Genomic DNA, 11,179 nt, shown 5'->3' with positions numbered 1-11,179 from the left:
GCTTGCTCTGATGTGGTTGCCCCCCTTTTGCAAATGAAAAGCGCACACACACACACTTTTTCCATTACCTGTTTTATTGTGGTAGTGAACAAACTAATAGGCGTCAGCCACACGGCAGCAGCAATCCATACTCATCCACTCTCGGCACACACACACACACGCCTCGCTGCTCCTACGCACACACTGTCTACCTCCAAGCACACATGCATTCCTACACACTCCATTTACTTGTATTGTTTTTAATATAAAGGCCAACTAACTTTCATTTTAAGATGTTATGGATCAGGAACTGTAGTATATTCTAGACAAATATACTCTTGTCTTGAATACAGAGTATTCAAGACGAGCGTTATTGGGAATAGGGTGCAGTTTGGGATGCAGATCCCAACAGTTTCAACCAATAAGAGGCATCGAATGGGGAGTGTGGGAGTGACTGGTCATATGGCTCAAAGGCCTCTCTCACACACACACACACACAATGGTCGTTTGCCTTCTTCACACACATCATTGGAGAAAGTGGCTAAATGGCTCAACGTCAATGTGGGAACAACGGCAGTGATGTAATTCTCCACAAAACTAAACATGCTTACCCAGACATACTCATCCAGAGTTTAAATATTTGGGCATTGACCTAGACCCTACTTTGAACAACAACAGAACATTAAGATGTCCAGCAAAATCGGATATGTCTTTCAAATTTCCGATACATCAAGATGAATTTACATGCAATGATCTTCTCTCACCTATTGTATAACCAGCTGGCCTCAAGCCAATGAAACATAAATTAAGCCCCTTCGATCTCTATGTAAACAAGCACTGAATATCCTTGACGGGAAATCACATTACCATCACCATAGTAATCTCCCCAAATACAAAACTTTGTTTTCTCAGTTGTCTGTCTAGTTTATAAGATTATCAACTACGTTGCACCCCCACCTCTGAAAGATTTTGTCATTTTAAGCTCTGAACACAGCCTGGTCTCCGACTAAGCGTAACATAGTACATGTAAATCCGGGACACTGAAATGAATATGTTACGTTTGGTATGGTTACATAAGACAGATGGTTACTTATGGTAAATATGAAAGTTGGGTGGGTGTTTAATGCGAACTATGCGATCTAGCAACCCAAAGGTTGTGTGTTAGAATTTCATCACGGACCATTTTGGCTAATTAGCAACTTTTCAATTACTTACAACTTTTTTTGTTAGTTTTCAACTACTTAGCATGTTAGCTAACCCTTCCCTCAACCCTAACCTCAACCCTTTTAGCTAACTCTTCCCCTAACCTTTAACCTAACTCCGAAACTTAACCCAAACCCCTAGCCTGGCTAACGTTAGCCACCTAGCTAGAATTCGTAACATATTGTACGAAATGGGTGATGGACATCCACAAATTAATACATACCACACAAAACCCAACATATCAAACATGTCAAATCTTATATGATACTAAATGGAGTGTCATGGATTTGCATACAGAATAAAGCAAAATGCTTTGAGACCAGGTTGCGGAACAAAACAGCAGCGACCTGAACCTCAACAAGAGGAGACTGTGTCATTCCTAAAAGGAATGGAAAGTCAGCATTCTCCACCTCAGTCATCAGAAAATGGAATTCCCGCCCGTCTACCTTCAGAAGCACTAGCGACTTTAAATCCTTCTCCATGAAGGTTAAATCAAAGCTTGGATCAAGGTGCATCAATCCTGCACACATTGACTAATTCTTAATGCACAAAAGTCTCAATGTGTTTTATTCTATTAGTTGTATTTAATGTTTCCTGTGTTTGCTTTCATCTGTTATATCACATATGTCAAACTCATTCCACAGAGGGCCGAGTGTACTTGATTGATGGATTAAGGTCACTAATCAGTAAGGAACTCCCCTCACCTGGTTGTCTAGGTCTTAATTAAATGGAAAAAAAAAAAACCCAGACACTTGGTCCTCCGTGGAATGAGTTTGACACCCCTGTGTTATATTGTACTATACTACTGTATGAGTGATGTGTGTGGATTTAGGTATGTTTATGTATTTCGTATTGCTTAGTTAGGGACTGTGGATTAAAATTAGCTGTGTTGAGCGTATTCTGGTGCAAGCATCATATTTCACTGTCTGAAACGTGTTTTTATTTGCACATTGTCCCTTTAAATAAACTACTACTAATTCTCTAATTTACTGTATTAGAAATGCATTTACCACACAAAAGCACCTCTAACTACTCTATTTACATATCATACAACTGCTGCTATTCGAAGCAGGCACAGATGGGGTTAGGCCGCAGGGTACAGTTGGTTTTAGATTAGAGTTGGGGGCCATTAAAAATCTGAACTCATCACGAGGGGCAGCAGTGGATCGCAGGTCTGCGTACCCACATCCATACCCATACAGGCACCCTGCGAGCATTTTAGCGTCCCCTCTTGACAGCGGAGAGGAAAAAAAGAGTTTTAGAGTTTCAATTTCCTGCAATTCTACAAATTCTTCCATGGGGCGTAGAGAAAATGTTGCAGTTTTAAAAGCAAGTTTGTTGCAATTCTACACATGTTGCCAAGGGTGGAGAGACTCAAGAGTTTTACAACTAATTCTCTGCAATTCTACACATTTTTCAGTATAAGTAAAAGCAAATGACTCTATGCTGCCTGCCTTAACCCATCCAATCTTCTTTTAGATTGGCACAGATTAAATAAAGGCACAAGCAAAGGTAATCACTTATATGAGTGGGGGTGATGTCATGCATCCTTGATTCCTTTTCTTAGGTGAGTCACCTTCCTTTCCTCAAGATCAATCTGTCCACCTGGCCCATCCCTCTGCTCTCCGATTGGTCTGTGTGTCCGTCACTCTCAGCTGTCCCTTCTCTGTGGTTTATTCATGACAAAGCATTGTGCTGCCAATTCCTACTGGAGTTCCTGCATTAAAGGGGACCTACTGTTGGCTCAGAATGTGGACATGATTTCACTGGTGAATCTGATTGGTAAGTAGTATTCCATTGAACTGTCTGATTGGCTCTTTAGCCTCACCACTTAGCCTATGGCAGATGTTGGTCACAACACAGGCGGAGATGCCTGTGGAGGCCACAAGCTCATACTGTGCTAAAGCGTGTCCCTTTAAGTCTGGTATAGTACAGTATTGTAAAGGTTTGAATGTATAGATAGACACTACTGTTGTTGATTCTCCAATTGATGTGTGTGAACATGTGTTTTCTCTACCAGTTAGATAAGGTTCAGTGTTTCAGCTGCTTTCACAGCGAGTGTGGGGGGAAATGAAGTTGTGTAGAGGCCTCTCCTCCTCTCTAATCTTGCAGGGTTTAGTAGTAGTCGTCATAGTTCTTGGGGTTGAGGCAGTAGAGAATGGCCCCTCCAAAAGAGAAGATGGTGGCCCCACAGGCGAGGCCATAGCCCCAGTTGAACTCGTGGTATATCCTCAGGCTGACCGTCTCAATGAACTTAACAGGGTAGAGGATCAAACTGCAGACCTGGAGCACCACTGTTAGGGAGAGAGGAGGAATGGGCGTAAAGGAGAGAAATGGAGCACATGAACTGACACAGAAAAGGAGAGAATAAGGCAGATTCAATAACGTACCTGCAGCGAACAGCATGACAGCAATGGGTCTGTAGCAGTGGCTCCTGGAGCCGAACCACACTGACACCAGGGCCACCAGGAAGGAGAACAGGATGAGGGCTGCACCACCCAGCAACAGAACCAGCGTGGCAATCTGCCAGTCTGAGAAAAAGAGAGAGAGAGAGAGAGCGAGGGGGGGTTGTAAGAAAATGTTTTCGTGGGGGTTATAAGCCTAGTGATCCATGTTTACAGTGTGGCGTATGGTCCAAGAATGTTAACCCTGCACTAAAATCAGATCTTTACGCAACACAGAAGAATGGACTAAAACGAACAAATGCATGCACGCATACTCTCTCTCTCTCTCACTCACACTCACACACACACACACACACACACACACACACACACACACAAACTCTCTTTCTCCATCTCTTTCTCACACACTCTCGCTGCTAGGCTTCTTAATGAATACCAGTGCAGCAGCAGAAGTAGACAAAGCAATTATCTGGGTGACTCCAGTAATAGGTATCCATCCTGACTGCCCGATGCAAAATCAGCAGCAGTCTCAGCGTTTCATTCAGAAGAACTGCAAAACATTCAACTAAAGTAGAGACTAGAAATAGCACTCGCTGGAATGCTAACAGGGATGGGGGATGGGGGGGGGGGGGGGGGTGACAGGGAGAGAGAGCTACTAGCTAGGTCTACTATATTGATCCACTTCTCTGCATGTATGGAATGAAAAATAATCTTGGTATAATAAAAATGTTGGTGGGTTGAGAAGTAAGGGATAGAAATGCTCTGGAATTTAATAGGCGGTATTTGGGGAGAAAGATGGGATACAATGTGCTCCGTGGTGAAGTTTCCCCTCTGTGCAGATCTAGGATCAGATCGACCAGAAGTGGGGGAAATGCAAAATGACCCAAGATCAGCGTCTACTTGGGCCAACTTCACCCTGCGATAGAATGTTAAACAAGCATAGTCTCACATAGCTAGCTGCTAGACACTCCTATCTAACAGGCTAGACTGTGTGGGGGGTAAACTGGCTTCTAGGCACATAATCTTAGTAGACTGAGTGGGCTATCAAGACTGGACTGCTGAGTGAACTATAACTATATAATTGTTGGGAGTAACAGTCTGGACTCTGGGTGGGGAAATGGCATATGTAAACAAACAAGGCGATGTTATGATGGGGTTGTTGATTACCTATAAGAAATATATGTTAACAAAGTAAATAGCATCACAGAAAGGGTTTGGTTTCTAATGATAAAATATACTCATAGTTAAGACCCAAAGAAAAAAGCAGATCTAATATGTAATCACACAATGTTCATTACAGTCACAGCTAAACAGGATGATGCATGGCAAATTATTAACCCCTCTATAGCAATACGAGAACCATCAAACCATTCGACAATGAGAGAATGTGACAGCGTGTAAGCCGCTTCAACTACAGTCCCCGTCCTCGTTGTCGGGGGGGGGGGATTCATTCCATAGGCCGAGCTGCTCGAACATAAACAAACATTCACTTCTTTGACCAAATATGGCTTCTACAATGTAGAGTTTAAAAATGGTCATGTCATCCATCACAGGAAGCTGGAGGGAACCCACAAAACGCAGAGCTCCCTGCGGCCTCAGTGCTTCCATAACATGCGGTACTGACTCGGAACGACCCTTGACCTCTCATTTGCAGCCACCTCACTGGCTGCCTCTCAGACCGCAGGAGCTACACTAACTCCTGTCCGTCTGTATCTAATCATTCTAGTCATCTCATAGTCATTTCGGTCATTTTTCCCCTATCAGACTACAGCTGAAATTGGAAGAGCTACTGCGGTTCTTATCAGTCTGTATCAGTTGTGTAACAGCAGGATACAGAAACTCATCTCAGCAGCTCAGAGATTTGGAACGGACCCACATGTTCTGCGCGAGAAATACAGCCAGAAGTCTCAGTGCTTGAAGGACAGGAAGGGCTAACTATTAATCTGGGGTTGAGTCACAAATGGCACCCTATTCCCTATGTAATGCACTACTTTTTGAGCTCTGGTCAAAAATAGTGCACTATATAGGGAATATGGTCCCATTTAGGATGCAGCCTAGGTACTGTAATGATGACAGATGGAAATGATGATATGCAAGATCCAATCTGATCGGTAATTACATCTCCCTGTGTGTATTTCAGGAGCAGCCATCCCTGTTAATCGAAAAATCTGTATTGGCCTTCAGGGCCCCTCTCGGCCTGAGACAGTAGAGGGAATGTGTCATTTTTGTTGTGGTCCCGGACAGGCACACCTGATTCTACTTGTCAACTAATCGTCAAGCCTTTGAGAAGTTGAATCAGTGGAAAGGGTTATTTTAGTCGTTTTTGTTATTCACTGTATATATTTATTGTGTCACTATTTCTATTAAAATATATATATATATATATATATATTTATCTTTAACTCTGCATTGTTGGAAGATCAAATAAAATGTTATTTGTCACATGCACCAAATACAATAGACCTTACCGTAAAATGTATTATTTAAAAATATATATTTAAAACATACAATATACTTGAAGTGAAGACGCTCAACAACTACATCACATTAGTCATCTAACAGCCTCCCATCCAGAGAGACCCACAGAAGCAACCAGGGTCAACGCCCTGCTCAAGGTCACATTGACAGATCTCCCACAAGGTCAAAACCGGGGACCCGAACCAGCGATCCATCAGCCACCGGCCCAAGCTCCCAACCGCCATGCCTCCAAGATCCCCCCCCCCCAGTTCCCCAAGAGCTGCCCCTCAACCATCCGAGACCCCCCACAGACCCCCACAATAACCAAGAAAATGAACAAAAGAGAAAAAAGACAAAGGAAAACAGAATAAAACAATGCAGAAAACAACCTGAAACTGAGACCAGAAACAGGCTACCTGAGAGCAATACCAAAACAAATGGTCTATTGATTCTGTATCCTCACAACAACATCTGCAGAGCTTCGATGATTGTATGCCCCAAATATTCAACATTTTGTTGGTGGCAAGAATTCTATATAATAATTTCAACTGAAAAGACTTGAATCTTGCGTTGTTTTATATAGCAACTCATACACCCTGTACCATGGAATTGATACGTCAAAAATCTCTTCCCAACCCTTTTGAAATATGTAGGGCCGTGAAATGTTCAGAAAATATATAAGTCAAAAAATAATAGGGCAACAATAAAATAACAATAACGAGGCTATATACAGGGGGTACCGGTACCGAGTCAATGTGCAGGAGTACTGGTTAGTCAAGGTAATATGTACATGTAGGTCGGGGTAAAGTGACTATGCATAGATAATAAACACCCTCTCACTCACCATCAACAAAACAAAGAAGATGATCGTAGACTTCAGGAAACAGCAGAGGGAGCACCCCCCTATCCACATCCAAGGGACAGCAGTGGCGGAGGTGGAAAGTTTTAAGTTCCTCGGGGGACACATCACGGACGAACTGAAATGGTCCACCCCACACAGACAGCGTGGTGAAGAAGGCGCAACAGTGCCTCTTCAACCTCAGGAGGCTGAAGAAATTTGGTTTGTCACCCAAAACCCTGACAAACTTTTACAGACGCACAATCGAGAGCATCCTGTCAGGCTGTATCACAGCCTGGTACGGCAACTGCACCCGCCCTCAACCGCAAGGCTCTCCAGAGGGACTGCACAATGCATCACCGGGGGCAAACTACCTGCCCTCCATGAAACCTACAGCACCCGATGTCACAGGAAGGCCAAAAAGATCATCAAGGACATCAACCACCTGAGCCACTGCCTGGTCACACCGCTACCATCCAGAAGCCGAGATCAGTACAGGTGCATCAAAGCTGGGACCGAGAGACTGAAAAACAGCTTCTATCTCAAGGCCATCAGACTGCTAAACAGCGATCACTAACTCAGAGAGGCTGCTGCCTACATTGAAACCCAATCACTGGCCACTTTAATAAATGGATCACTAGTCACTTTAAACAATGCCACTTTAAATAATGCCAGTTTCAAAATGTATATTACATTACTTATATCATATGTATCTACTGTATTTTATACCATCTATTGCACCTTGCCTATGGCCGACTCATCCATATATTTATATGTACATATTCTCATTCACCACTATAGATTTGTGTGTATTAGGAAGTTGTTGGGGAATTGTTAGATTACTTGTTAGATTACTTGTTGTTCTACAAGGAACTGATAAGGAATAAAAAGGATTCTACCTGGAACCAAAAATAGTTATTTAAAAGTGTTCTCCTGTGGCAGGGTACCCCAACTGGCGGAATTCGCAGGCAGGTTTTACTGAGAATTGTGCGAGAAACAAAAAACATCCCGTCGGGAGCAGTCCTGTGGCCAAAAACAGCTTGCTGGTGAGAGAGGTCGAAGGAGAACGGCAAGAATCGTGCAAGCTAACAGGCGGCCCACAAGGAAGCAAATAACAGTGCAGTACAACAGTGGTGTGCAGAATGGCATCTCGGAACACACAACATGTCGGTCCTTGTCACGGATGGGCAATTGCAGCAGACGACCAGAACCGGGTTCCACGCCTATCAGCTAAAAACAAGAAGAAGCGGCTCCAGTGGGCACGCGATCACCAACACTGGACAATTGAGAAGTGAAAAAACATTGCCTGGTCCGACAAATCCCGGTTCCTGTTGCGTCATTCGGAAGGCAAAATTTGAATTTGGCATAAGCCCAATCCTGCCTGGTGTCAACGGCCCAGGCTGGGAGCGTTGGTGTAATTGTGTTTACACAATGTTTTCCTGGCACACGTTAGGTCCCTTGATACCAACTGAGCAACGTTTGAATGCCACAGCATATCTGAACATTGTTGCTGACCAGGTGCATCCCTTAATGGTTACAATTTACCCTTTGTCACATGGGTACTTCCAGCAGGATAATGCACCATGTCACAAAGCATGTATTGTCTCAGAATGGTTCCAGGAACATGACCATGGGGTGTTCAGTTTACTTGAGTGGCCTGTGCAGTCCCCAGACCTCAACCCAATAGAGTATCTTTGGGATGAGATGGAACGGGCTGTTCGCAGCATGAATGTAACGCAGTCCAATCTGCAGCAACTGCGGGATGCCATCACGTCAGCATGGACCAACATCCCTGTGGAACGTTTCCGACACCTTGTCGAATCCGTGGCCCAAATAATTCTGGAGGCAAATAATTCTGGAGGCAAAGGGGGGTCCGACCCGGTACTAGATGGGTGTACCTACTAAACTGGAGTGTATGCGATCATATACAAATGTAAGCAAGGTTTGAAACGATTATATTTTATGTCTGGTTGGGCTTCTTGCAGTCTACAAATGATTTGTAATTGTGTTCCGGCCCCCTGACCATCCGCTCAAGAAAAATGTAAAAAACAACCCCTATGGGGTCAGCCGAAGAACCTTTTTAGGTTCCAGATTGCACCTTTAATTCTCAGAGTGTATGTGAGGAATAATATGGTGCCAGCCTGAGTCTAATATTCCCCCCATCATCACCTCTGACTGAACTAGAATCAGTGCTAATAATGGTGAATGCTGCCTGCGTAGTGCTCACACACTCGCTCCACATTCGTTGCGCCCCTCCCACTGGACTGGCATCAGCACAAAACGTTCTCACAGAGACACTCCATATTCCTGAGACTGTGTCAACCCCTGCATGTTTTGTATCTGACCCGACCTCTGCCCTGTGTGTGTGTGTGTGTGTGTGTGTGCATAATAATAGAGAGGTCATCAAAAAAAAGAGAAACCGTGTGTGTGCTTGAGTGTAACATCCAAACGTCACCCATCTCCATTTGTCATCTGCGTTAGCAGAATGCTCTTTGGCACAGACATATAGGACATCAGCAAACATGCACATCTATGCACAACAACCCTGCAGAGCTCATTATTTAAGGGTGCCAACCTGGTAATTGCAACACTAACACCATTTGTGTAATGTCCTGGGCTTGACACCGAGAAAACCTGGATATTGGGAGAAGAAACCGACTGATTACTGTGAGTCAAATCAATATGTAAGCCTAGTGCAAGGCCAAGCCTGACAAAAAATAGCAGTTTGCTGTGTGCAGTTAATGTGGCCTGCTGGCTGCTGCTGACATGGAGACTCCGTGTCTTTATAGGGAATCAAGCTGCACTTTGTGTCAGAGTGACAGTAGGAAGAAGCAGGGACAAAATGACCTTCAGTTACTCATCACAGAAACAAAACAGTGTTGTCAGACAAACAACAAAAAAAAAAATACTTTCTGCCTGCACAACACACAGGACAACAATCAGCAGGCCAAAAATAACTCGCTAAAAAGGCACATTAAAACACACGTGGCGGAATAATCGAAATACAGATTGTTTCTACAAAAGATTCTGTGCTGGCTGAAAAAGAAGTCCCCTTTTCAGAGAGAAACACAGCATTTCTCGAATGCGGCACTTGTTGCCCTGGTTACACTTATCTCCCGGCAGGATATTTGGATCTCTGGGACGTTCGGTTCTCAAAGTTTCCCTTGCTCCATGGCCGGCGGAGGAACCCCAACAAAGGCTGATTTTGTCGGCAACAAAAGCACAATAAAACCCCAGCTGCACCACCGCTCGCAAGGCATATTACCCACATCATTTAGCGGCACGCTGGGCAAATAGAAAAGGGGGTAACTGGGATCTTTGTAAAGTCTCATGTACTTATATTATAAGTATTACTTTGAAATAAACTATTTTTAACTGAGAAAAGACAGCTGTTTTAGAGTGCACACATCTTAAATGGGGAATGGGGAAAAATTATGCTCCTGCTATTTCCTTTTAGCCCCATCCACCCCATAAATTGTTACTGAGCAGAGAGAAAAACAATGTTTGTGCTGATGCACCAGTGGACTCAGCAGCAGAGGATCCATTGTCATTTCTGAATTAATATGCATCTCAATGGATGCTTTGAATATGACTGTGGGTATCAAAAATATCCCCAAATCCCTCAAAATAGAACCCTATCACATGTTACCTAATCACAAACACAATATAGATGCATACGGGCAATTTGAACAGTTACAACAGTCATAACTGTTGACTTTAGTAAGCATGAGGAAGGTCTCTCTCACCAGTCTCGAGTGTGGTGTTGCACTGCCATGTGTCCGAGGTGACGGGCTTCCAGCAGGACTCCCACAGAGACAGGTAGTACTGGTTATCCGCCGTTACCCACGCGGGGCTCAACACAGCTCCGACATCCAGGCAGAGCGCGAGGAAGACGCACACCAAGCCCACCAACTTCAGGGGCGTCAACGCCGATACGCGCACTTCCTCCATTCCACTCCCGGATGAAGCCATGGATGGCGGATTGGGTGCTAAACAAAAGTATCTTTCTCCGAGGATCGTGGGTTTGCGGTTGGGTCGCAAACCAAGAATTTTGGGATTATCCCCCGCGGTATGGAGAGTAGGCAGCCTCTGCGCGTCAGGGACGCTGCTGCAGCCGTACCACAACTGCTGATGTGACTGCACTGCACATTGCTGAAATATCACAGAGCGGCACCTGCAGGGTCACCCCCCCCCCCCCCCCTCCCTCCCATTTTCTCTCTCTCTCTCTCTCTCTCTCTCTCTCGCTGTTTCTCCCTCCCTTTCTCTAACTCTCTCCCCCTTTCTCTCAGAAGGAAAC

At 44.4% G+C, this 11,179-nt stretch overlaps 1 protein-coding gene across 1 annotated transcript; it reads right to left on the bottom strand.

Moving 5' to 3' along the window:
• Positions 1-56: 56 nt before the first annotated feature.
• Positions 57-11,179, bottom strand: LOC110524040 (transmembrane protein 47). Its single transcript, XM_021603337.3, has 3 exons — positions 10,629-11,179; positions 3,573-3,713; positions 57-3,476 (listed from the first exon to the last, which is right to left on the bottom strand). The coding sequence occupies exons 1-3, from the start codon at positions 10,852-10,854 to the stop codon at positions 3,298-3,300; spliced, it is 546 nt and encodes a 181-aa protein (XP_021459012.1). The 5' UTR covers positions 10,855-11,179; the 3' UTR covers positions 57-3,297.

This window comes from Oncorhynchus mykiss, chromosome 5 (assembly GCF_057628025.1).
Source record: "Oncorhynchus mykiss isolate SJ-2025 chromosome 5, ASM5762802v1, whole genome shotgun sequence".
Classification (NCBI taxonomy): domain Eukaryota; kingdom Metazoa; phylum Chordata; class Actinopteri; order Salmoniformes; family Salmonidae; genus Oncorhynchus; species Oncorhynchus mykiss.
Note: the sequence above shows the minus strand (reverse complement) of the source record. Positions and strands in the feature narration are given on the sequence as shown.